This window comes from Canis lupus, chromosome 25 (assembly GCF_048164855.1).
Source record: "Canis lupus baileyi chromosome 25, mCanLup2.hap1, whole genome shotgun sequence".
In the NCBI taxonomy this organism is placed as follows: domain Eukaryota; kingdom Metazoa; phylum Chordata; class Mammalia; order Carnivora; family Canidae; genus Canis; species Canis lupus.
Window position 1 is genome coordinate 42,674,196 of NC_132862.1, and position 24,780 is coordinate 42,698,975.

Consider the following 24,780-nt stretch of genomic DNA (forward strand, 5'->3'; position numbering starts at 1 on the left):
CAAAATATGCTGCTGCATCAGCCAGCTCTGACTTCTTGCTCCGAGGCTTAGCCCGGCCCTGTCCCTGTCTCAAGTCCCCAGGGTCGTCCTTGCGTGCTTAGGTCTGGACCTACCCCTCAGAGCTCTTCTTAGCCCCTAGAAGGGCATCCACTTGTGAGATCTGCGCAGTCCCCATGTGCCTTAAGGGCCCTTGGGGCATCAGGCTCAGCCTCCTGTCCACTGCTCCGCCCCCACCCCCAGCCCGCACACAGCCACTTATCTCCCAGGCTCTGCATGACAGCTTCTTGATACCTGGCTGTCCAGTCCCAGGAGGACGACCATGAAGAAGAAGCAGCAGGCCCAGAGAGGAGAGAAGGGCAGCATCACCACGGCCCGGGGGTAGGCAATGAAAGCAAGGCCGGGGCCTACAGCAAGGAGCAGAAGAACATGGCCCAGTACCTGGGCTGGCTCCAGGCCCTGTGTGATCCCAAGGCTTCCCAGTATGGGTCATGGAAACACAGGAGCCAGAGGAAACCTCACCCCAAAGTTACCATCATCACCCCCAACCTCCCCCAGGAGAAGCCACTCGAACCTCCACCTGGTCCCCAAATCTCCAAGGCACGCCCACTGTGTTTTCACTGGCAGGAACAGAACCTAGAGGCTGCGGGTATAAGGGGCTTTGGAAGATGGAAAGGATGCATATCATCTGCATTTCTGCAAGCTCTATCCTCAGATCCTCAGGGCTCACTCTCAGGACCTATTGCCCCAAACCAGAGGTTTCAAACTGGTACATTTGTGCAGCTGACTCAGCATCAAATGAGCGCACGTAGGGCTTGATGAGACCCACCGCCATCATGACCCCACCAAGGCAATCACTGTGTTCCTTCTATAAGGAAAATACTTCCAAAGAAAATACCTCCAAGATTAGATTGAACCACTCTGCCACCTCTGTGCCCAGAGCCTTTTTTGTCACCCTACAATTTCAGAATACCGTTGGCACACGTCCTCTCAAACAAATTAATGTTCCTCTCAGCTGGCTCAAGTGACAGGAACAGATTCACATGCCAGCACCTGGGTCCATCCACTGGAAACTTCCTTTGAGAAACAGAGTATGACCGTGCAACCTTGGATGATCCTTTACCTCTTCCAACCGCACTTGGCACACTGGTGGAATGGGTACCCCCCACCATACCAGTCCCTGCCTCAGAGCTTCCCACCGCATGATGCAGGCAAAACGCTTCACACAGTGCCTGGCGTATACCAAACGTTTAATAAAAGTGAAATGCTATCATTTTTAATAAGGATCAGTGATGTCAGTTCCCACTGCTTGGCACTCTGTGAAACAGGGTGTGCTTGGGAAGGCGAGGATAAAACACTGTCTTGATGCAGAGTGCAAGAGGGTGGTCCTCAAGAGTAGGGGAAGGGCAAGCGGCATTTACGGCTTACCCAGGTAGGGGACTGATTCTTGGTTTTATTTAAAAGCAACACAGAGGATGCCTGGGTGGCTCAGTGGGTTGAGCCTCAGGCTCTTGATGTTGGCTCAATGCATGATCTCCGGGTCCTGCTGTGCGGGGGAGTCTGCTTCTCCCTCTCCCTCTACTTCTTTCTCCCTCTGCCCCTCTCCCTGCCCTTGCTCTGTCTCTCTCTCTCTCTCAAATAAATAGATAAAATCTTTTTTAAAAATAGAAATAAAGGGACTCCTGGGTGGCTCAGCAGCTGAGTTTCGCTCAGGATGTGATCCCAAGTCTGGGGATCACATCCCACATCAGGCTTCCTGCATGGAGCCTGCTTCTCCCTCTGCCTATGTCTCTGCCTCTCTCTCTGTGTCTCTCATGAATAAGTAAATAAAATCTTTTTAAAAATAGAAATAAAAATAAAAGCAACAACAGGGGCACCTGGGTGGCTCAGTCAGTTAAGCAACCAACCCTTGATTTCAGCTCAGGTCGTAATCTCAGGGTCCTGGGATCCAGCCCCGCATCAGCATGGAGTCTGCTTGAGATGCTCTCTCCCTTTCCCTCTGTCTTCTGTTCCTCCCCCTGCTCATGCTCTCTCTCCCTCTTTCTCTCCCCCTAAAATAAATAAATAAATCTCTAAAAAAGTAATAAAAAAATAAAAGCGACAACACTGAATGGTGTAAAGGAGGAAACTATGTGCCAACATAGACTTATCCTTTACGTTTTAAAGTGAGCAAAACAAGGCAAAGCACAGAACAGTGCATATAGTATATTATCAATTGGGTTTTTTAAAAGGGGAGTAAGAAATAGAAATAGTAATATGTGCTCTGTAGTATGAATGTTCATGTAAGTGTGTATATGTGTGTATCTGCACTATTTTTTTCATGGATGCCTAAAGTGTTTCTGGAAGGAGAAACATGAACCTGGTCACATGGCTTGCCTCTAGGGCAAGGGAGTGGAGGCCAGGTGTGGGAAATGCTCACTCTATACACCTCCACCCTTTGAAGCTGGAGTTAGTGTCGATGGACTCCCCCAGACCTTCCCAGGACATGTCCTCTCAAAGGTGACCGTGGTTCACCCCTAGTGTAGGTGACAATAGAAACGCATCTGGATCCCATTTGGCGAAGCTTCAAGCACAAGTCACAGAACCCACTCCTCACACCCGGCCCCACAACACTCACCAGACTCAGCCACCTCAGAGATGGGCACCCCCTGCTCCTGAGACATGAAGCCCAGGACAGAGAAGATGGCAAATCCGGCCACGAAGCTGGTACCGCTGTTGAGGAAGCAGAGGGCGATGCAGTCCCTATGGGACGGGCGGGGAGGCAGAGACAGGCCCGGTCAGCAAGAGGATGCTGACAGGAAGGCCCAGAGTGCTGCCCCTCAGACAGACAGACACTGGCCCCAGCCCTTCACACAGGCCAGAGGGGGGCTGCCCGGAAGGATTAAGATGAACATGCAAGGGGCTGGTTCTGTACCCACCCCCACTCCGTTAGCTCAGACTTGGAGTCAGTCAAAGTAGTCATAAAAGAATAAGGGCTCTAAGGAGCTAAAATATTCATGTAAAAATTATAAACTGCCACACAGCCTCCCCTCCCCACCATGTTGCCAGCATACCTCTTGGGCCACTACCACTTAGACACAATTCATTAGGCATGCTAATATAGAGGGTATGACAATCCCAAGCCACAAATAATTCTCATCCCCCAAATTTGATTTTGAAAGGCAATATGTGATATTTTTTAGCTAAAATTGAATTTGGCTGAGATGCTCTGATATGAACCGAGTAGGCTGGAGGGAACCCTGGAATGGGGAACATGAGATGGGGAGCAGTGAGGTAAAAATAGGTAAGGGTTAAGTGTTGGCTGGGGCAAAGGTACAAAGCAGGCCAGGCGGAGGTTCCTCTGCATGGCATGATGAATTACTTCTCAGGCCTGAGCCCACTAGCCTCTTGTTAGTCAGAGGGCTGGGCCCACGCTGTGGCTTCCCAGCCAACCACAACCATTCCAGCCTTTGGAAGCACTCCCTCTGCCCATGCTGCACTCAGCTCCTTTCAGCAACTGGTGGCCCTGGGGCATAGGAAAGTAGGGTGAAGATGGGGCAGAGGGGGCAAATCTGTGACCCTCCAAAGCAGCCCTGATCTAGCATGGAGGGGGGCAGGGGAGAGAAGTGGGTTGGCAGCCCAGGCCCTACTCAGCCAATCACCTGTAGCAGTTGTTGTGGTATTTGTTGTAGCTGCCCAGGGCAGTCAGGCACCCTAGGCAGATGGCGAAGGAAAAGAAGATCTGGGTGCCTGCGTCCATCCACACCTACACAGGGAAAAGGCAAGAATGCTGCACCCCAGGAAAGCCTGGCTGTCCATGCTCCATGGGAGCACACAGCCCCGTGGCCGAGCCAGGCACTGACTAGCAATGACGAGAACCCTCCTCCCAGCCTGCCACCCTGCTATCCCAGTGGGTCCTTGGATGGCATATCTCGGGCATTGTGGGATGGCGTGGGCATCAGGCACCGGGAGAGGCCTGAAGGACCTGTGGTAGAGGAGCCTGGGAGGGAGCTCTAGGTCTAAGCCAGGTCAGACACCAACTTTCTGCAACAGAAATAAGGCCCTGGTTCTGCCTCCACTTTTTCCCTTCCTGGGCCCTCCTCACAGTGTGACCAGTGTGACCAGTTTAGAAGGAATGCCAGGAGAGGATCTCTAGAGCTAGGTGTCCTACATATTGGTGCTGTAGCAAGAAAGATCGTTTTGCCCCCTCGCACCTCAAAATCTGCTGTCTGGAAAACAGGAAGAGTAATCCTCAGCTCACAAGGCCAAGAGGCTGAACGGAATGCATCTGTGAAGGCCTTTGTACTCCTTGGGGGGAAGAGCTCTGCAGCTAAACCTGGGCCACAGCTAGGACCATTATTGTCTCAGCTGGCCGAGCCGGCCCAGGCGTGTTATGATTTAGATTTCACAGCTACAATAACATCCCAGAGAGAGAGCACATCAAGGAGAACAGGACGAGGCAACCCTGCAGATCTGTGGGAGGTGTGGTCCCCAGGCCACAGACCCTCCCCAGGCACCTCCTGTCTTCAGGGGACGTGAACCCCACAAGGGCTCTGAGCTAAGCTACGGGCGCAGAAAACACCAGGCAGGTGGCCTAACCTCTCTGGGTTCCCCATTTCTTGTCTTTGCTGAGCCCTGCTCAGCTTTCCTTCCATTAGCATCAAGCTCCCAATGCCCACATCCACCAAAGCCTCAGCTTCTGCTCATCCAAAGCTCCTCAGTCCCTGGCCTGCCTCTCTCTGCTTCCCCGACCATCTTCCTGGCTCCCTAACCATCGCCCCCACCCTCCGACCTCCCTTGCTGTCTTGTCACACAGGCCTCTGCCAAAGTGCCCATTGGCCCCAGCGTTGGTGGTGGGTCTCAGGGACTCATTGCAAGCCCCAGTTGAGATACTGGATCTCTAGGACTTAAGAAAAACTCAGCAATCTGCATTCTTTTCAGAGCTTCCCGAATGATCCTAATATCAGCCAGATGTAGGAATCAACTGCCCCCCCAGGCCCTGAGAACTGGTGCCAGGGACCCACTCAGGGCACTCACTCCTCTCATTAAGTCCATTTCTTTGGGAAGTGGGGCAGAGTGGGAAAGACAATGAAGAGAAGGGGAGACCATCTCTAGCCTTCTGTTCTTCTGCTCACTGTGAACCCCATCCCCAAGCTATGCTGCAAGGCAGGAATGGCCACCAGAGAAAAGACATCAGCAGCAAGAAGCACAATGGAAGATCCAGAAGGGGCCAGGGCTAACAGGAACAGTGCGCAAAGATGGAAATACCAGGAAACCCTTTTTAAACCTGTGGGAAAATTATCATGGGGAAAGGAGAGGTGGTTTCAGGGTTTATATCAGAAGCTGAAGAAGGAAAGGGCAGGAATACAAGGAAAGAACCTGAGGCCCAGAAAGCTGCAGGGGGGTGCTTATGAAATCCCGTGTGAGGCCATGGACATTTGAGCGGGTGCCTGGGGTAATCTGTTGGCTCCTTCAAGATGTCCCAAAGATTTTCGTCTAAAACTGTCCCATGGAGACTGTGAGGAGTCACCTAGGGTAAAGTCAGTGACCGCAGGTCCCCCTGTTCTGTTTCATTCCTGCTCACTCCACAGCTTCCTGGCAGGGCCCTTCAGCCAGGAGCTCTGAGTTTGTGAAGAAAGAGGCCTGACCCAGGCCCAGAGACGGACAGCTGGGAGACACCCCTATCCGCCTGGGGGGCTCGTAGCCACCAGCCCAGGGATCTCTCCCCAACAGGCCATCCAGGAGATGGCCCAGGAGCCTGCCCAGCCTCACATCTTGGAGGTTTGCTTCCCGGGTCTGGCAGTGCCTAGGCTGTGGACTGACCCACGAGTTGCCAGGGAAACTATCCGATGCTCTCAGACATCCTGCGGCTGCCCACACGCAGGCAGGGGCCACAGATCCCATGGTGATGAAGTTTCACAAACTTGGACTTGGGAAGCAAAAATAAGAAAAACTGTGACTTGGCAGTTCACCCTAACTGCCCCCCGCCCCCTGCCCTGAGGGGGACAGACTAAGACTGAGTTGGGGGCAGAGGTTAATGAGAACAGAGGAGAATGCAGCAGGAGGGCCAAGGGTTCAGAGGGTGAGGGTCAGGGCCAGAGCCTCTGATAAAACCACCTCCTGGGGAGCTTGGCAAGGGACCCCCAGGCCCCTGCCCCCACCCCACTCTTGGCACAGCTGTGGCCTGACAAGCCTGCTGGGATGGAGAGAGGAATGGGGTCAGAGGAAGGGCTTCAAGAACAAGCAGAGCAAGCTGTTCTGTTCCCCACCACAGGCAACCTACTCCCTGACCATGCCAGCAGCCCTGGTCTCTAAAACAAAATCCCAATGTGTCTTTGGCTGTGACAAACGACTGTTCAAGAATAAAACAAGCATGAAAAACACCTGGTGGAGTGTGGGCAAAAAAAGAGGTCTTTGGGGGAGTAGAGGAAGGCAGAGACCTCTAGAAGATCCAGGAAAGGTGTTTTCAACTTTGAGTTTGATCTCAAGGATGATTATATTTACTGTTTTTAGGAAGGCAAGGGTGAGTAATGGAAAAAGCCTTGGCTTTGGAGTCACACTGAATTGGATTCAACTCTTAACTCTATTATAATCACTAGCTGTGTGATCTTGGGCAAATCACTTCACCTCTCTGAACCTCACTTTTCTCATCAGAAAAATGGGTATAATAACAAATAAAAATAATATATATGTGAAACACCTAACACATACTAAATATTAGTTCCCTGTCCCACCTCTTGGAATAATAAAAAGCAGCCCTTATATATCTCTCAAATTCATACTCTGTAGAAAATGTGTATCATGGTCATCAAGACAGCAGACTCCTAAAGACTACGTGGGATAAAACCCAAGCTCCTCCACATGCTAGTTTTGTGGATCGGGGGCAAATCTCGTAAGTGTCCTAAGCTCGAGTCTCTTCGTCTGCAAGATGAAGCTATAGGGAGCTCCTGCGGCTGTGCGGAGACTGCCCGGTGTTGTGCACTCAGTCAAGTGCCCAGCACACAGTGAGCGCATAATAGGTACGTTAACTCTTGTTGCTGTTTGTTGTTATTGTTACTTTTGAAAGGCAACTCACCTTTCAGTGATGTTCAGTGATAATGGGTCCCACAGATGCCAAAATAAAAAGACCCGTTCTAATCAATGTTCCAACTGCCACCCGAAACAAACCCTTCATGAGAAGCGCTTAACATAGAGCTTTCAAAGGTACTGCAAGGGCTTTTTGGACACCCTACCCCCAGCCAGCTGCTCTATCCCTCTACTGAACAAAGGCAAGCAGAACAAAGGACCAGGAAAGGGAAAGAAACAAGCTCCCAGGAGAGTCCTGAGTCTCCAGGGACCCCTCTCAAGTGGGAAAGAGACAAGCCCCAGGGGACAGTCAGTGGCCTGCCTGAGCACAGCAAGACTGACAGAAAGGGAGGAGGGAGCCAGATAAATCCAGCATTGTCTCTGCCTGCCTTCCAGCTTCCAGACTGAGAGCTTGGCAGAGAGAGATGTCTTTGGTCTTTGTGCTGGCTAGCAGGAATTTTGCACCTTTCTCAAAGTACCAGGCAAATGCCAGCTGGAATTCTCACACTTCCTAGGGAGTGCCAACTACATTCAATTAGGGCTCTGGTAGGAGCGTCACACCTGCAGGCTGCTGCTCTGTTCACCGACAACAAAGGCCTAGCTGCAGCCTGAGACCAAGACCCAGTGGCCAAGAAGGCTTCTGGGAAGCCCAGACCAAGCTCTGCTCATGAAACCTCTCCCTCGTCACTTCAGAGGACTTGGAAGACACATGCTCCCTGCATAACCTACAGCTGGCTGGAGTTGGAAGGTGGTATCCTGGAGAGCAGATGAAAAGAGGTTTTATTCCCTGCAGTAACCTGGACATGGAATCGTGGCCTTGGTAACGCTTGGAGTTGAAGGCTATCTGGTCTATCTTCTTCATGTTTGCTGGATGCTTCATCTAACCACCACTACACCTAGAACAGACCTGTCCCATAATAGATATTCAGTAAGATTTTTGCTGAATGAATGAGCTTTGAGAAAAACAAAGATGAGCAGATGGGGACTTTTCCTTCAAGAAATCATAAAGTCTCATAAATGGGACTTGTCCTCATTCAGACCCAGCTTCCAGTTGCAGATGTGAGGATGAAAAATTTGTGAAGCTCTCCAGGCCTCCATTTCCTATAGAATGAGGATACCTCACTGATCTGCTATGAGGATTAGCTGTAATGCTTCGTGTAACAATGACAAGGCCATCGTTAGCACTCTCAATAGTTGTTGACTATAAATAGCTGATCAGGACAAACAAGGCATTGATCACAGAAGCCCTAAATCCCTTCCAGAAATACCAGATTTCTCTTTCAGGCTGCCTGCCTGTCTCCCTGCCCAAACAGGGCTCCTCCTTCCCAGCCTGACCTCTAAACAAAGGCAGACTGTAGCTGGCCTCTGGTTCACACCTCTGTGGCTCTAGGACAACAGTGAAGCCCTCCTGCACAGGAGATCCAAGCCAGCCTCTACCCGCTGGCCTCCAAAGCTGTCCACCACAACCTCCTGCTTGCTACAGACTCTCTACCACAATACTCTGGTTCCAGAGAAGTCAAAGGGCTTATGAGCCACACAAAATAAAAGTACACTTTGTTTGGCCAGCTCCTTACTTGCTCTGTGACCTTGGGCCTTGTTTGCTAGATGACCTCGGGGCTCCTCCTAGCTTCAACAAGTACAGTTCTACGGTTTGCTCCAAAGCCTGACTACAGTCCCTGTGCCCTAGGTGGAGAAGAGGCAGCCGCAATCTGCACCTCCACTGTATCTAAGAAACGGGGGAGGGAACCGTAAGCCCGCATCCCACCAGGTCCTCACTCAGGGCAGCAGAACATAACTCTGCCAGGGGGACTGGGAGACGTGAGAAAAATTCAGCTGCTGGACCACCCCCAAGTTCTGAGCTACAGGGACCCTGCGCCTGTGCGTGGGCTGAGCTTCCAGCGGTGGAGGGAGGTGTGGGACTGTGTGCCAGTCCCCTTGCTCCCATTCCCGCTCAGCAACGTCAGGGAGCGCGCCGGTGCCCCGACGGTGCCCTGGTGCCCTGTCCGCAGAGCCCTCCAACCGCGGCGCCGCGTCTCCTCAGGGCCCCTCTCCAGACACACAGAGCTCCCCCAGCACCCGAAAGGAGGGCGGCCCCTGTGCCGGCTGGGGCGCCGAGCTGGGGCACGAGACCTGGGGGGCTCTGGGGTGCAGCTTACCCATGCTCCCCCCAGTCGACACCTCCTGGCTTTGCCAGCTTTCAAAACTACTGCCAAACCGGAGAAGATATGAGTGGGTCAGAGGCGGTGGCTTATTTGGGGCCCTGCTTTGCAAGGCCCTCGTGTGAGCAAGCACCCCCCCCCCCCCCCAGGCCAGAGGAAGCTGGCTGAGCAGAGGGGCAGAGGGGCGGAGCAAGGGCTGGAGCCGGAGGGGCCTCCTGACAACTGATGGGAAACTCGACACCACCGGCTGCCGCTGAGTGTGGGCCAGGGACCTGGGGCCTCGGGCCTCGGAATGGGCCACGCGGGCAGAGCCAGGGAACCAGAGGGCTGGTGGATGGCTAAGGAATAGAGAGGAAGTCGCCGTGACATACGATCAACTGGAGGAAGGATGGGAAAGGGGGACTAGGGTGGGTGGTGGGGAACAGGCCGCAGCCTGTGACTGAGGGATCTGCAGCCTCTCACAAACACTTCTGGGCCTCCGGGTAGCTGTGAACCAAGCGGGGGACCACAGACAGCTGCTGACACATGGCCGGAGACCCCCTACGCCACCATGGACACCTCAAGGTTGGGGCCAGGAGCGGGGTTTCCCGACAGCAGCACAGAGGGAAAGCCTCCAGAGCCACAGGACAGCCCCATCTGTGGCTTCTTACCTGGGGATCCCACAGACGTGTGAGGTTTGGGTACAGGTAAAACTGAATTCCTTGGGCTGCCCCAGGCAGTGTCACCCCTCGAATTAACAGGACCACCAGCATGAGGTAAGGGAATGTGGCTGTGAAGTACACCACCTGGCCAAAGGGCGGATGAAAGACAAGGAGGCTGTGAGTTTGGAAGGAAGGGCCCGGAGACCCAGTTGCAGAGGCAGGAGGCAGGAGCTCCCCCCACTCCACACACCCTCAGAACAGGCCAAGAGAGTTTCCCTCTGCCCCTCCCTCTCACCCTTGCAGCTGTTCCACTTAGTCTTCCCACTGCCTTAAGCCACAAGCTCCCATGTCCCTCTCCCATCCTCCTCCTGACACTTCCCTGTAATATTTGTGAAGTGACTGAATGAACGCAGGCATGCTCCCAACCAGTGTGTTTAGAATGATGGCAAGGGTTGTCAGGTATGAAAAGCTCTCTAACACATGATCCCTGTCCTCACAGAGCTTACAAGCTTAGCACACCCAGGCAGCCAGATTAGGAAGGAAGCCTTCTCAGAGGCCTCCAGGGCAAGAGTCCAGAAGAACTCAGAATGCCCTCTAACACTTCAGACACTCTATGGCCAAAGAGTCCCCCACCCACAAGTTCTCAGGGTGGTTACGAATCATTTTGAGATGAAACAGCCTCCATGGGATTCCTTTTCCAAAGAACCATTGAATACACCAGGGAGCCACAACCTGTATTCAATTTGCAATGTGCCCACACATGTGGTATATTGCAAGACCATTTTCCTTGGAAGTGTCCTTCCTGCCCGTCTCCCTCCCTTCTCCTTTCCATTCCACATCCCCACCTACCAGAGTGCACAGGACCGAATCAGGGAGAGCACAGAATCAAGGAAGGGAGCCATATGAAATCTTGACAGGCTCATTCCCTCCCATCCTGGACCAGGTTACAGCTCAGGGAGCTCCTGGGTGACCAGGCCCCCCGGGGAGGGCAGGGAGTCCTGGGCTGAGAGGGGCCAGGAGCTCTCCAACACAGACCTTGCCTGTGGACTTGACCCCCTTCCAGATGCAGAAATAGCAGATGACCCAGGCAACCAGGAGGCACAGGGCCAGCTCCCAGCGCAGGGCCCCCAGGTCGTGGATGCCATCAGAGATCTTCAGGACCCGCCTCCTGGGGAGAGAAGGTTGAGCGGGGCTCCACTTTTGCTGCCAGCCTCAGTTCTGTAGCCTGTGTGTCTCAGGCAGCAAAGACATGCCTCCAGGCTCTTGTCCAAAGGCTTGTCACCTGTTTTTGCTCAGATCCGTGAGGCTCTCCTTTGCCCAGAGGTGGGGGTAGATAGAAAGTGAGGCAAATATAAACTGTTCCCTGGTAAGTGTGCTCTGGGAGGCTGAGTATCAATTTAACCTAGAGAGGGAGGTGCAAACACACATCTTCTCAACCAGGGCTTCAGGATGTTTTGATACTAGGAATCATGTCCTAGGTGAACATCTATACGAGGGAGGGGGCGGCTAGGAGGCAGCACACAGGCAGCTGAAGGAAGGAGCGGACACAGGGGTATAGACACACATGCATGTGCGCTATCTAACGTGGGGGAGGGAAGGCAGGACCGGCTTGAGGGCAAAATTCTCATCTCTGAAACTAGTTCTGCATTAACCACAAATACAAGCCCAACAGAAAAAAAAAAAAAAAAAGCCACTTTAGGTGACAGGGCCACCAAAGAAGGAAACTACTACTCGCTGTCCACTGAGGGTCCGCACTGCACGAGCCTATCCCTGTGCCCTTCTTTCAAACACACAGCCACACTGGGATGGGGAGAGGGCCTCACTTACTCCCAGAACTCGATGACAGGAGAGGTGGCATTCTCAGAGGTCACATTCAGGGAGCCATTGGTCCTCTGGAACTCCACACAGTATTCTACCCGTGGGTCCCAAGGAAGGAAGCAAGAGAAAAATCTTTCAGCATTTGACACGGCCAGAGAGGGGGGCTGTGAAACTGTAGGAACGGTGGGAAGTAAGGTACCTGAAAGGAACCGGGCTGAAGTTGTCCATACAAAACATCCTCAAACACAAAATAACCTCCAAATGCTTACTTCACCTTCTCCACATGATTCTACATGTGGGTTTCTAAATGGGTACATGTTCTTGCTAAAGCATGATCAGATGGCATCAGGAAGAATGGTCTGCATGCCATCTACTTCAAAGTAGGCAAATATTTCTAGGTCACTGCCTTGTATAAAGTCATAATCTTTGAGGGATAGTAAATATGCTTTCTAGGGATGACATGTTGCAGAGTGGCTGAGAGCACAGAGACAAGGTCAGAAAGTTCTGGCTCAAATCCTGACTCTCTGGTTACTTGCTGCATGGTTCTCTGACTTCACTTACCTTGATTCTAGAATGTACACAGCGATCTCCAGTGGTGAGATGGACAGGGGACTAACTAAAAAGTGCCCAGTAAATAGTGGCTCTTAATTATCTGTATATGACCTTGGAGTTTCACAACAGGGGCTCAACATTCTTTTTTACATTGTGTTAGCATAATAATCCTAGAAAATATTAACACAGATGTGTTTTCCCCACTGTACACACGAAGAAAGGAATTTTCTTAGAAATGGCCTGTCACAGCTCATAAATGACTAAGTGAGAGCTAGAATCCAGCTCAGCAAATTGTATGTCTTACCTTCAAAATACCTGTAATCGGACCTTTCTTATTATGGCCACTACCAGCATCCTGGTCAAGATCCCCATCATTTTGTGGCTCCTTAACTAGTCTTCAGTTTCTTTCTTTTTTTTTAGTCTTCAGTTTCTACTCCTGTCTTCCTAGTCCAATTCCACACAGCAGCCAGAATGATTTTGTTAAAAATTTAAGTCACTCTATGTCATGTCTCAGTTTAAAAACTCTCCAGTTTGCTTCCCTGCCCATGCAGAGAAGAAGCCATAACCCCTATAATTGCCTCCAAGGCCCTTTTCAGTCTACTCCTGTCACCTTTGACCTCATCCCTCAGTGCTCCCTCACTCACCTGCTTCCTGGATACTATAAGCACAGGGCTGCCTCAGCACTTTTGCACTGGTTGCTCCTTGTACCTAGAGTCTGCCCCTGAAATCTCAGCCACTGACTCCCCCCACTCCTTCAGAGCATGACTCCTGTGTCATCTCAGGAAGGCCTTCTCTGAGGACTCTATTGAAAAATCACACCTCCATCCCTAAAATTCCCAATCCATCCTCCCTGCTTTATGTCTCTCCCTAGCACTTTTTCTGACATAATACATATTACACATTTATTTTATTTATGGTCTATGTATCACCACTAGAACAAAAACCTCATGAGGGTAAGGATCTTTGTTTGCATGCCTTATCATTACCCCAGCGCTTAGAACAGAGTCTGGCACAGGGTAGGAGCTTAATAAGTATCTGCTGAATGAATGCCAATCGAGCATTCTTTCCAGTATTCATTCTCTCTCTCTCTCTCTCCCCTTAAAGCTTCAGCTCACCCAGAAAAGCTTGTTTTCATCTTGACAGGACAGGATGTCTTATACTACGAAAGATGTTAGGCTCCGAGTAAAACCAGACTCACTAGGAGAAATGTCAAAAAATTCCAAGAAACAAAAGACACCGGTACAGAATTTGATCTTGGAATTGTCTCAGAGATCCCTCAGTCAACCCCAGTGCCCTGAAGCAAAAGTTCTAGGCCACAAAAAATTTGCAACATTTTTACAAAAGGAAGTTCCCTGAGATCTGGATCAAATCACCATCAGACAGGCTGGTTGTTGAGGGTGATTTCAGTGAACATAAAATGAAGGAGGGAAGGAGGAGAGAAGGGAGGAGGGAAGAAAAAAAAAAACCACGTAATTAAAAAAATATTAGAAGAAAACCAATTTTAAAACCAGACTCATCCAACAAAATATTTTTTTGAGCATTCATGATGTAGCCAGCCCTGTGCTAGGGGACAAAGGACACTCAGATAAAGATGACTTTGCTGACCTGTGGGAAAACCAGATCAACAGCCAGAGAGTAAGGTAAGAGCCAAGGCGGAGTGGGAATTCATTCAGTACAGGCACGCCCAGATACATTTAAGAAGAACCTAAGGAATCCTGGGCTGTCAGGGGAAGAACCTCCAAGATTTGATTTTTCACTTGCAGACATGTGGAAGGAAGGGGACAGAGATCAGAAACAGAACACCCAGAAAGGGATTGAGACTCGGAAGGCCAGAGGGGCCTTGCTAAATATTGCAAAATGTGCCTCCTTGTCAAATAAAGGACTCCAACTTCAGTTGAGAACTGGCTACCTCACCCGAACAACAAAGAAATGAATCATGGCACAGGTGGGGCCTCACTGACAAGCACTGAGGGATATTCGGGCAATGAGCACAAGAGGTTGTCCTGGATCCACATGGGACAGCTCTCTGCCTGTGCTGTCTGTAGGGTAGCCTCCATCCATGTGTGGCTAGTTACATTTAAATGACTTAAAATTAAACAAAAATTGAAAAATTCAGTTCTTCACACATCCTGGGAACATTTCAGGCACTCAATAGCTACATGTACCTAACAGCTACCATGTTGGAGAGTCCAAAGAACATTTTCCTCATCACAGAAAGTCCTCTTGGATGGAACTATCCTAGGGACTTTCAATTTTTGTTACTTTCAATCAAACCGACCCAGTAATAGTCCTATGGCCGTCTTCTAAGAGAGCTACATGCAGTATTATTAGCACAGGAGAAATCAAGTGTTATTATAAATTATAATGAAGACTCACAAAACAGTTTATTCCCTGGTTAAATTCAAATGGACTATGAGGTAGAAAGATCTAAAACTGGGGCACCTGGGTGGTTCAGTGGTTGAGCGTCTGCCTTCAGCTCAGGTTGTGATCCTGGGGTCCTGGGATCTAGTCCCACATCGGGCTCCACACAAAGACCCTGCTTCTGTGTGGACCTCTGCCTGTGTCTCTGTCTCTCTGTGTCTCTCATGAATAAATAAATAAATTCCTTAAAAAAAAGATCTAAAACAGTATCAGAAAGACGTGAGAAACAAAGGTAATGGACAAGTGATACATACATACACCAAAGTAATATTTCAAATTGAAATAAATAAATGGCTAAACTACATTAAAAAATCAGTTCTATTTGTATAATACATGAATTCATAATGTATGAATTGAATACATTAATTTTTTTTTAATTTGAGTACAGTTGACAATTTCTTTTTCTAAGTCTGTAGCATTTTGCCTGTGATGCTGGTGAATTCTCACACTGATCTTTGACACAAGATTTCAGTGACTTACTTGGTGGGTTTCTAGTATGTCCCAAGTTAAGTTTGGGATGGGGTGTCCAGGATGTAATGATAATCCCAGCCCTGGTCAATGTGGCAGAGTAGCGGGAGGAAATGGGGTCTCTAGGGATGACCTTACCTGTATTCCACTCATGGTGGCAGCTTCCCCAGGGAAGGTCAATGGTGAAGCTGCTAAAGAGGTAGAAGAGGGCCCAGGCCAGGACAATGATGTAGTAGATGTTGAGGAGGATGACAATCATCTGGGAGGCGTAGCCAATGCCTGGAGGGGAAAACTGCAGAATTGGGCTAGGGATGGTGGACAAACTTCTCACACGCCACCCATCCCAGTTTAAGAGGGGGTTTGTACTCATTCCACTGTCAAAGCCCTAAAACAGTTCTCCTATCATCCTCCCTGACAGGTAAGGAGAGGCTTTTCTCCCTGCCTTCCATTTCTCTACCCTGGCTTACTGTGCACTTTTACCTTTATCAGTTCTGAAAATTCACTGATTTAAAGTTATTTTTTAAATGTGTAAGACTAACTCAAAGACTCCATTAGTTAATGCTTCCTAGAATTAAGCTGATGTATTTCTGCAATATAAAAATACATGTTAAGAGCAGGAACAGGGGTGACTAGCTAGCTCAGTCTGTAGAGCAAGTGACTCTCAATCTCAGGGCTGTGAGTTCAAGCCTCACACTGGGTGTAGAGCCTACTTGGGAAAGAAAAGATCAGGAACAGACAACTCACATAGGAGAAAATACGACTAGCTCCTCCTTAATAACTGCAGGTGTGCAAAAGGAAACCGTGGTGAGGTACCATTCTGCACTGGCAGGCATAGTGAAAATTTTTTTTTTTTTTTTTTGCATAGTGAAATTTTTTACAAATGATACAACTCAGTGATTTCCAGATTTGTCCACGTATTAGAATTACCTGGGAATATTTTTAAAATTTCAAAACACAGACCAGACCCAAAGCTAATTAAATCACAATCTCTGGGTGTGGGACACAGGCTTCAGGATGTTTTGAAGGTCCCCAGGTGACTCCAATGTGCAGACAAGTTTGGGAACTGCAGGGGATCCCTGGGTCGCTCAGCAGTTTGGCGCCTGCCTTCAGCCTGGGGTGTGATCCTGGATTCCCGGGATCCAGTCCCATATCAGGCTCCCTGCATGGGGCCTGCTTCTCCCTCTGCCTGTGTCTCTGCCTCTCTCTGTGTGTCTCTCATAAATAAATAAATAAAATCTTTTTTAAAAAAAAAGGTTTGGGAACTGCAAATACCTCAGAGCTGTGAAAGATATGGAAGAAAGATAAGGACATGGCAAGTCAGTATAACACTTACATTGGACAATTTAATAAGGCAGATCAAGAGACATCACCATGATTGTCCATTTCATCCAGTGATCCTAATCCTGGAAAGTTATCCCAAAGAAATAATTCCCAAAAAAGAGGGTCAAAGTTATCTCAACAAATACACATGAGAGCAGAATATAACAATTTTATAAGTAATTGAAAAGAAGCAAAAAGCCCCAAACAGAGAACTGTGAATTAAATTATGATATATATACTCAATTGAAATTTATGCAATCATTAAATTATTGTTGCATAGAAAATGGAAAATAACACTAACTGGAAAGTGGAGACATAAACTGTGTATATCCCAGATCACTAGAAATGTAAGCTCTATACAAAGATAAATAAAGAATGAAATGAATCCCCAAAACTGGAAACAACACAAATGTTCTTCAGTATGTGATGGCTCAATGAACTGTGGTATATCTATACCATGGAATACTACTCAGCAATAAAGAAGATGAACTCTTTATACAAAAACCTGGATGGATCTCAAGGGCATCATGCTAACTAAAAAAGCTAATCTCAAAAGGTTATAGACTGTACAATTCCATTTATATAACATCCTCAAAATGACAAAATTGTAGAGATAGAGGACAAATTAATGGTTGGGAAGGGCTAGGGATGAGGAAAAAAGGAACAAGTGTAACTACAAAGGAGTAGTATAACAGAGGTCTTTGTGATAATGGGACAGTCTATATACTGATTGTGGTTATGGTTACATAAGTCTATACGTGTAATAAAATCACATAGAATTATACACATACACATATACACAAATGAGTGCATGGAAAACTAGGGAAATCTGAATAAGGTTGGTAGATAGTAACAATATCAATTTCCTGGTTCTGATATTTTGTTATAGTTAAGTAAAATGTTACCATCGAGGAAAACTGGGTGAAGGGTACATGTGACCTCTCTGTATGATTTTTGCAACTTTCTGTTAATATAACATAACGAAAATCCTATATATAGAGAAATATCGAAATGAAACATCCTAAAGTTTCAATCGCTATTATGTTAAGACAGTAGAATTATTAATTATATTTTTCATCATTTAAAATTCTCTTTTTGGGGCACCTGGGTGGCTCAGTGGTTAAGCATTTGCCTTTGGCTCAGGTCATGGTCCTGGTGTCCTGGGATCAAGTCCTACATCGGGCTCCCTGTGGGGAGCCTGGTTCTCACTCTGCCTCTCTCTGTGTGTCTCTCATGCATAAATGAATAAAATATTTAAAATAAAATAAAATTCTCTTTTAATTTTTTTATTTTTTAAAGATTTTATTTATTTATTCATGAGAGACCCAGAGAGACAGGCAGAGACACCGGTAGAGGAAGAAGCAGGCTCCATGAAGGGAGTCCGATGTGGGACTCGATCCTAGGACCCCAGGATCACACCCTGAACCAAAGGCAGATGCTCAACCACTGAGCCACCCAGGCATCCCTAAAATTCTCTTTGTAAAGGTGTCATAATCAGTTAATTGTTCTGAAAAATACGAAACCATTGTTATACATTTGTACAATATAAAATAGCTAAAATAGCTTTGCACTCTACTTACTTAATCTAAAGCCTTTTTCCCATCCTCATCCCTGTCTTCTCCATTCTCTGATAGATTGGGTGATCAGCTCAGCATTGGTCCCACAAGTAGAGGGTTTAACATAAAGACACAGAGTCTTATGTCAATCAGCACTGCTACGAAACCACCCAATCACCCCAAATAAGGTTTGTAACCATGTATGCAGATATCTGGAATCAGGCACCTGGCTACTCACCCTCAAAGATGGGGCAAATCTTCCTCCAGGCTGTGACGCCTCCCTGGCTAGTGTACTGGCCCAGTGCTGTCTCCAAGAGGAAGACAGGAATGCCACAGGTAAAGAGGAAGATGAGGTAGGGGATGAAAAAGGCACCTGTGGGTGGGAAAAATGCTTTACATTAGCTGGCACGAGCCTCCTCATGGTCCACATTTATCTTCTCCCATTACCACCCTGTACTGTCCATCAGAACCCCCAGGCATGTGGGACATGCAAAACTGTGAGGGACATCTCTACAGATATCTGGAACCATAGCAGAGATCAAGAGTGGCCACCAACCCCCTTTTTTTTTTTTTTCACTCTGAAAGTTTCAATCTATACCTACCAGGATTTGCTCCCCATCAAACCTCGATTACTAGCTCAATTACACATAACTGTAGCAATGACAGCTCCTTGAATAATGGACATCCAAGAGCATTAACATAGCCCACAGATTCTAATTCTTTTCAGGGAATGACTATTTTTAATGCTAGATAGAGACTTCTAGCAGACTGAAACCAGATTTCTCTTTAGTAGTAATCCTTTCTGCTCAGCTTTCTGCTGAGACAAGTGTACTGATGCTGGAAATGCTGGCATTTTCTCCACTGTGGACTTCTATCTGTTGCCAAGGTAGACAGAGAAGAGAGAATTGCACAGAGAGGGATATCCAAATATCTGCAGGGAGTCCCCTTCTAGCTTTCAACTGAATGCTGGTCAGCACATATATATGAGGAAACTTCCCAAAGTAAGGGAAAGAACCATTCAAAAAGATTGGGAGCAATGGTGCTCACACATGGCTGGGAAGAGTGCTGGCTCCCACCAGTGGTTGAGCATCTGCTTTGGCTCAGGTCATGGTCCTGAGGTCCTGGGATCAAGTCCTATATTGGGCTCCCTGCGGGGAGCCTGGTTCTCACTCTGCCTATGTCTCTGCCTTTCTCGGTGTGTCTCTCATGAATAAATGAATAAAATATTTAAAATAAAATAAAATTCTCTTTTTTTATCCAGTCAGACTGGATAGTCCCAGAATTCACAGGACATTGGGAAGAGAAGGCATTTCCTCAGAAGTGGGGAATAATTAGCCCTAGATTGAGCACAACTCTGGTTCTAAGAAATCTTAGAAGTAAAACCCAAAAGTATCAAATAACTTCACTGGTCCCAAACAAATCTCAAGAGTATTTATAGACATATAAAAATACTCAGCAACCAATAAAGCAAAAATCACTAGGCCTGGTGTCCAATCAAAAATTACCAGGAAAGGGGCGCCTGGGTGGCTCAGTTGGCTGAGCTTCCAACTCTTGATTTTGGCTCAGGTCATGATTACAGGGTCATGGGATTGATCACTATATTGGATTCCATACTCAGCACAGAGTCTGCTTGTCTCTCTCTCTCTCTCTCTCTCTCTCTCTCTCTCATACATACATACATACATACATACAATCTTTAAAAAAAAATTACCAGGAAAACAAAGAAGCAGAAAAACATTACTCATAATGAGTAGATAAATCAATCAATTGAAAAAAATCAATCAACTGAAATCAACGCTAGCTTACACTAATGTTAGAAAAAGTAGATATGGACACTAAAATGATTATTATAGGGGATCCCTGGGTGGCTCAGTGGTTTAGCGCCTGCCTTTGGCCCAGGGCACGATCCTGGAGTCCCAGGATCGAGTCCCATGTCGGGCTCCCGGCTTGGAGTCTGCTTCTCCCTCCTCCTGTGTCTCTACCTCTCTCTCTCTCTATGTCTATCATAAATAAATAAATAAATAAATAAATAAATAAATAAATAAATAACTTAAATAAATAAAAATAACTTAAAAAAATAAAATGATTATTATAACTGTGTCCTACATATTCAAAATGTTAGAGATGTGAAAGGTATTGAAAACACCCAAGTCAAATCTCTAGAGATGAAAACCACAGAGGCACCTGGCTGGCTCAGCCAATAGAGCATGTGACTCTCAATCTCAGGGTTATGAGTTGAAGCCTAATGTTGGGCATGGAGTCTACTTAAAAAAATTGAGATGAAAACCACAATGTGGGATCCCTGGGTGGCGCAGCGGTTTGGCGCCTGCCTTTGGCCCAGGGCGCGATCCTGGAGACCCGGGATCGAATCCCACATCGGGCTCCCGGTGCATGGAGCCTGCTTCTCCCTCTGCCTGTGTCTCTGCGCCTCTCTCTCTCTCTCTCTGTGACTATCATAAATAAATAAAAATTAAAAAAAAAAGAAAAAGAAAACCACAATGTCTGAGATGAAAAAATACATTGGATGGGATTAATGGCAGATTAACAGCAAAATAAAAGATTAGTGAACTTGAACCACAGAGCAGAAACTATCCAAAATAAAATAAAGAAAAGAAGTTTAAAAAAAAACGTCAGTGAGCTATGGGACAATTTCAAATAGTTTAATATACTAGTAAGTGGAGTTTCTAAAAGAGACAAAAGACTAGGGTGAGGGAGGGGGAGGGGTGCAGGCTCAGGAAAAAAAAATTGAAGAAATAATGGATGAAATTTTTCCAAGTTTGATGAAACTATAAATCTTCATATCCAAGAAGCTCTATGAGCCCCAATATAAGAAACATAAAAAACACTAGACCAAGGTTCATCATAATCAAATTATTTAAATCAGTGATGAAAAGTTTTTAAGAGGAAATCTTAAAAGCAACTAGAGGGGAAAAAAAGACATATATGTACAGAGAAACAAAGATCAGATGACATCAAATTTCTCATTGGAATCAATGCAAATGAGAAGACAGCAATAAGAAAGCACATTAGTTAGTACTGAAGGAAAAAAGAAACTGTTAGCTAGAATATTGGGATTCTGTTCAAAAATAAAAATGAAGTATGCTTCCTAAAACCTGAAAGAATCCATCACCAGAAGATCTGCACTATAATAAATGTTAATGAAAGACCTTTAGGCAGAGGGAAATAATGATGCCAGAGAGAAGTATGAATCTACACAAAGGAATAAAGAATGTTAGAAATGGTAACTACATACCTAGGTAAACATATAGGATTTTTCTTATCACCCAAATCTCTTTGAAAAATAATCAACTGGTTACACAGTATAAGGTGGAGTTTATAGCATGTGAATAAAGTAAAATGGGTAACAACAAGAGCACAAAAGTCAAGAGAAGAGAGATGGAAATGTATTATTGTAAGGTTCTTATAGGTAAAGTGGCATAATATCACGTGAAAATGAACTGTGATAAATTAAAGATGTATGCTACAAAACCTAAAACAATCATTCAACTAACATAACAAAGACTTGTGGCTAGTAACCCATCAAAAGAAGAAAGTCAACAATGAAATAATAAAAAATATGCAATTCATTAAAAAGAAAGGGAAGGATTGGAAAAGGAGAACAAAGAACTGATAGGATAAGTAGAACACAAATAGTAAGATAATTGATTTAAACTTCACTGTATAATTAATTGGATAATTGCTTTATTTTATTTATTTTTTCAAAGGTCCAAAGTTTTAATGTTTTGAATACATTCTCCAGCAGCCCCCCAACTTCCCTCCCCCCCATAATTGCTTTAAATGTAAATAGTCTAAATATCCCAAATAAAAGGCAGAGATTGTCATATTGGCTTCAAAATAAAAACTAGAAAGACTCAGCTCTATGTTGCTTAAAAGAAATGCACTTTAAATTTCAAGACACAAAAAGAAGGTAATCCTGCCTTTAGAGATAACATGGACAGATCTTGAGGACATTATGCTTTCAGAGAGAAAGAATAAAAAACAGTATGTTCAAGCACTGCAGCATTCCCCACCTGCTGGGCTGGATGGCAGGAAACCCTGGGTTCTCCTCCAGCTTTGGCCTCTAACTTCTTGGGGATCCTAAGCAAGTGTCCTTTCTCGTTCATGTTTCTCATTAGCAAAGTGAGGAGTAGAGTAGGAGTCCAGAAGGGACCTGACAGCCCAGCTTTACTGCCATCCAGGGTCCCTTTCCTAAGGTCCCAAACCCAGACCAGTAACCGCAGCTCAGAGCACCAGAGGTCTCATTTACTCAGTACTCTAGCAAATCCTGTATGTTGTCACTTATACGTGGGCTTTCAAAAAGCCAGATTTGGAGGGCACCTGGCTGGCTCAATCAGAAGAGCACGTGATTCAGAATACACAAACTTGCAGCTATAAAATGAATACGTTCTGGCAATCTAATGTTTACAGCATGGTGATGATAGTGAGTAAAACCATATTATATACTTGAAAATTGTTAACAGAATAGATCTTAAGTGTTATCAGGAAGAAAAGATAATTATGTGAAGGAACAGAAGCATCAAATAACCTTACTGTGGTAATCACTTCACAGTAGATATGTGTATCAAGTCATCACATTGCACACCTTAAACTTACCTATGTTATGTCAATATCTCAATAAAACTGGAAAGACATTTTTTAAAAAACAGGTCTGTGGTTACTCTCTGACAGGGTAGAAAAGGTAAGAGGTGGGAGAAAGGGACAGGAAGAAATTTGAGGGAGTAATGAATATGTTCATTATCTTTTTTTTTTTAAGATTTTATTTATTTATTCATGATAGTCATCACAGAGAGAGACAGAGAGGCAGAGACACAGGCAGAGGGAGAAGCAGGCTCCATGCACCGGGAGCCCGACGTGGGACTCGATCCCGGGTCTCCAGGATCGCGCCCTGGGCCAAAGGCAGGCGCCAAACCGCTACGCCACCCAGGGATCCCTGTTCATTATCTTAATTGAGGTTTCATGGGTGTGTATGTGTCAAAACTTACCAAATTGTACACTTTAAGTATGTACATGTCATTGTATGTCAGTCATATCTCAGTATAACTGCTTGAAATGAAAGTTAACAGGGAATAGCTTTTCTGGAGTTCTTCACCTTCCAAATCTCTGGCTCATAGTCTACACACCCGTAAGTCAGGGACTGAGGAAAGCATCTGATTACCACAAGGACAAAACAATAAAGATCATAAGCACCTCAGCCTAATAAGACCATAAATTAATCCAAGACTTGTTGAGCAGGAAGGGAAGATTAGGGAAGAGAGAACTCAGCTGATATGAACAGTTACTGCTTGGAGTTGGAAACATGGTAGACAGAGAGAACAGAGAGAGATGGAAAGACAGAATTTTCAGCCCAGCTCAAGCCCCTCCTCCCCATCTTTATGCTACCAGCTCTTTCCCAATCCACCAAGCCAATGTTTAACCATGGTGGGTTCCATGGTCAGCTCTGCTCCCCTCACCCTCTGCATCTTTGAGCACGTGGGTAGCTGGCCAAAAGGGGCAAGGTCCACACTCAACAAGTAGAGCCACTGGCCCTACAGGAGGGAGGGGTCAGGGGAGCAATGGCCCCCAGAGGCACCCAGGTGTAAATGGGGGAGTCCTCTGGGGCACTGCCTCTTTCCCCACCCAAGCCCCAGTCACCATGGAGCTAGTCCTAGAGCAGAAGATGGAGTTCAGTTACCTGCTCCCCTATTCCCACAGGTTAGTCTCCTTGCCCAAATTCTAAAATGTCCTGGCATATTTCTCCATAAGATGGGAGAGGCCACATCTCAACCTAGAAAGGAATCATTCTGCAGGCCACCCTTCTCAAAAGGAGCACATTCTGTGGTGTCATCTGTAATGTTCCAGCTAATCTAAAACATAAACTGGTGAGACGCCACAGGAGTAACACAGCAGAGAGCATACACGTACCGTTAGGTGCTGGAGTCAACAATTAATCTAACCACTACTGGGAGTTGAGTAATTAAGTAACAATGGTAAAAAGTCATCACATACTACTAAAATAACTATCATTCTTTTTTTTAAAAGATTTTATTTATTTATTTATTCATGACACACAGAGAGACAGAGACACAGGCAGAGGGAGAAGCAGGCTCCATGCAGGGAGCCCGAGACGTGGGACTCGATTCTGGGACCCCGGGGTCACGCCCTGGGCCAAAGGCAGCGCTAAACCACTGAGCCACTCGGGCTGCCCTCATTCTTTTTTTTTTTTCATTCTTTTTTTTAAGATTTTTTATTTATTTATTCATGAGAGACACAGAGAGAGAGAGAGGCAGAGACACAGGCAGAGGGAGAAGCAGGCTCCATGCAGGGAGCCTGACATGGGACTCGATCCTGGGTCTCCAGGATCACACCCTGGGCCAAAGGCGGTGCTAAACCATTGAGCCACCTACTGTCATTCTTATATAGAGAAAAAAGTGCTCTTTATTTCTCTTTGTTCTTTATACTAACAATCAACATCAAGGTGATCGGTTCTCCCTGAGGCCAGGTACCGTTTAATCCTCTCTGCACTGGTGTCCTGCTGGTCTCTCTCCCTATGGTCTGCAGCTGCCCTGCTCCCACAGCCTGCTCCTTTAAGATCCCTATTCCTAGAGATTTGGCTGGGGGACATTCTATTGTAGCCTCCTAGCCTCATGAGGGGTCTCCAGGCATTCTAGGTATTGAGGAACTCAGTTGGCCAGCAGCCAGGGTCCCGGGAGCTGGAGAGACCCCAGCTGAAGGCCCATGTTCTGATGCATTCAGGATCTAGGTGTGTGGGGACTGAAGATCAGTACAGGGAGGGCTTGGAGGAGG

At 46.8% G+C, this 24,780-nt stretch overlaps 1 protein-coding gene across 11 annotated transcripts in view; it reads right to left on the minus strand.

The window, feature by feature from the left end:
* SLC6A13 (solute carrier family 6 member 13) overlaps positions 1 to 24,780 on the minus strand; it is a 36,095-nt gene that overhangs the window by 3,153 nt on the left and 8,162 nt on the right. For 7 of the 11 annotated variants that reach the window (XR_012017838.1, XM_072799379.1, XM_072799375.1 and 4 more), the window contains 8 exons: positions 18,215 to 18,349; positions 15,239 to 15,379; positions 11,669 to 11,753; positions 10,877 to 11,009; positions 9,851 to 9,985; positions 3,639 to 3,742; positions 2,615 to 2,739; positions 292 to 404 (listed from right to left, as the gene is read on the minus strand). Coding sequence is in view for 10 of the 11 variants with exons in the window: in XM_072799379.1 (XP_072655480.1) it covers positions 292 to 404; positions 2,615 to 2,739; positions 3,639 to 3,742; positions 9,851 to 9,985; positions 10,877 to 11,009; positions 11,669 to 11,753; positions 15,239 to 15,379; positions 18,215 to 18,349 (971 nt within the window). In the remaining variant the exon portion in view is untranslated. Of the gene's footprint in view, positions 1 to 291; positions 405 to 2,614; positions 2,740 to 3,638; positions 3,743 to 9,850; positions 9,986 to 10,876; positions 11,010 to 11,668; positions 11,754 to 15,238; positions 15,393 to 16,433; positions 16,504 to 18,000; positions 18,109 to 18,214; positions 18,350 to 24,780 lie in introns of those variants that run through there. The other 4 variants (XM_072799385.1, XM_072799384.1, XM_072799382.1 and 1 more) reach the window with 3 other exon arrangements.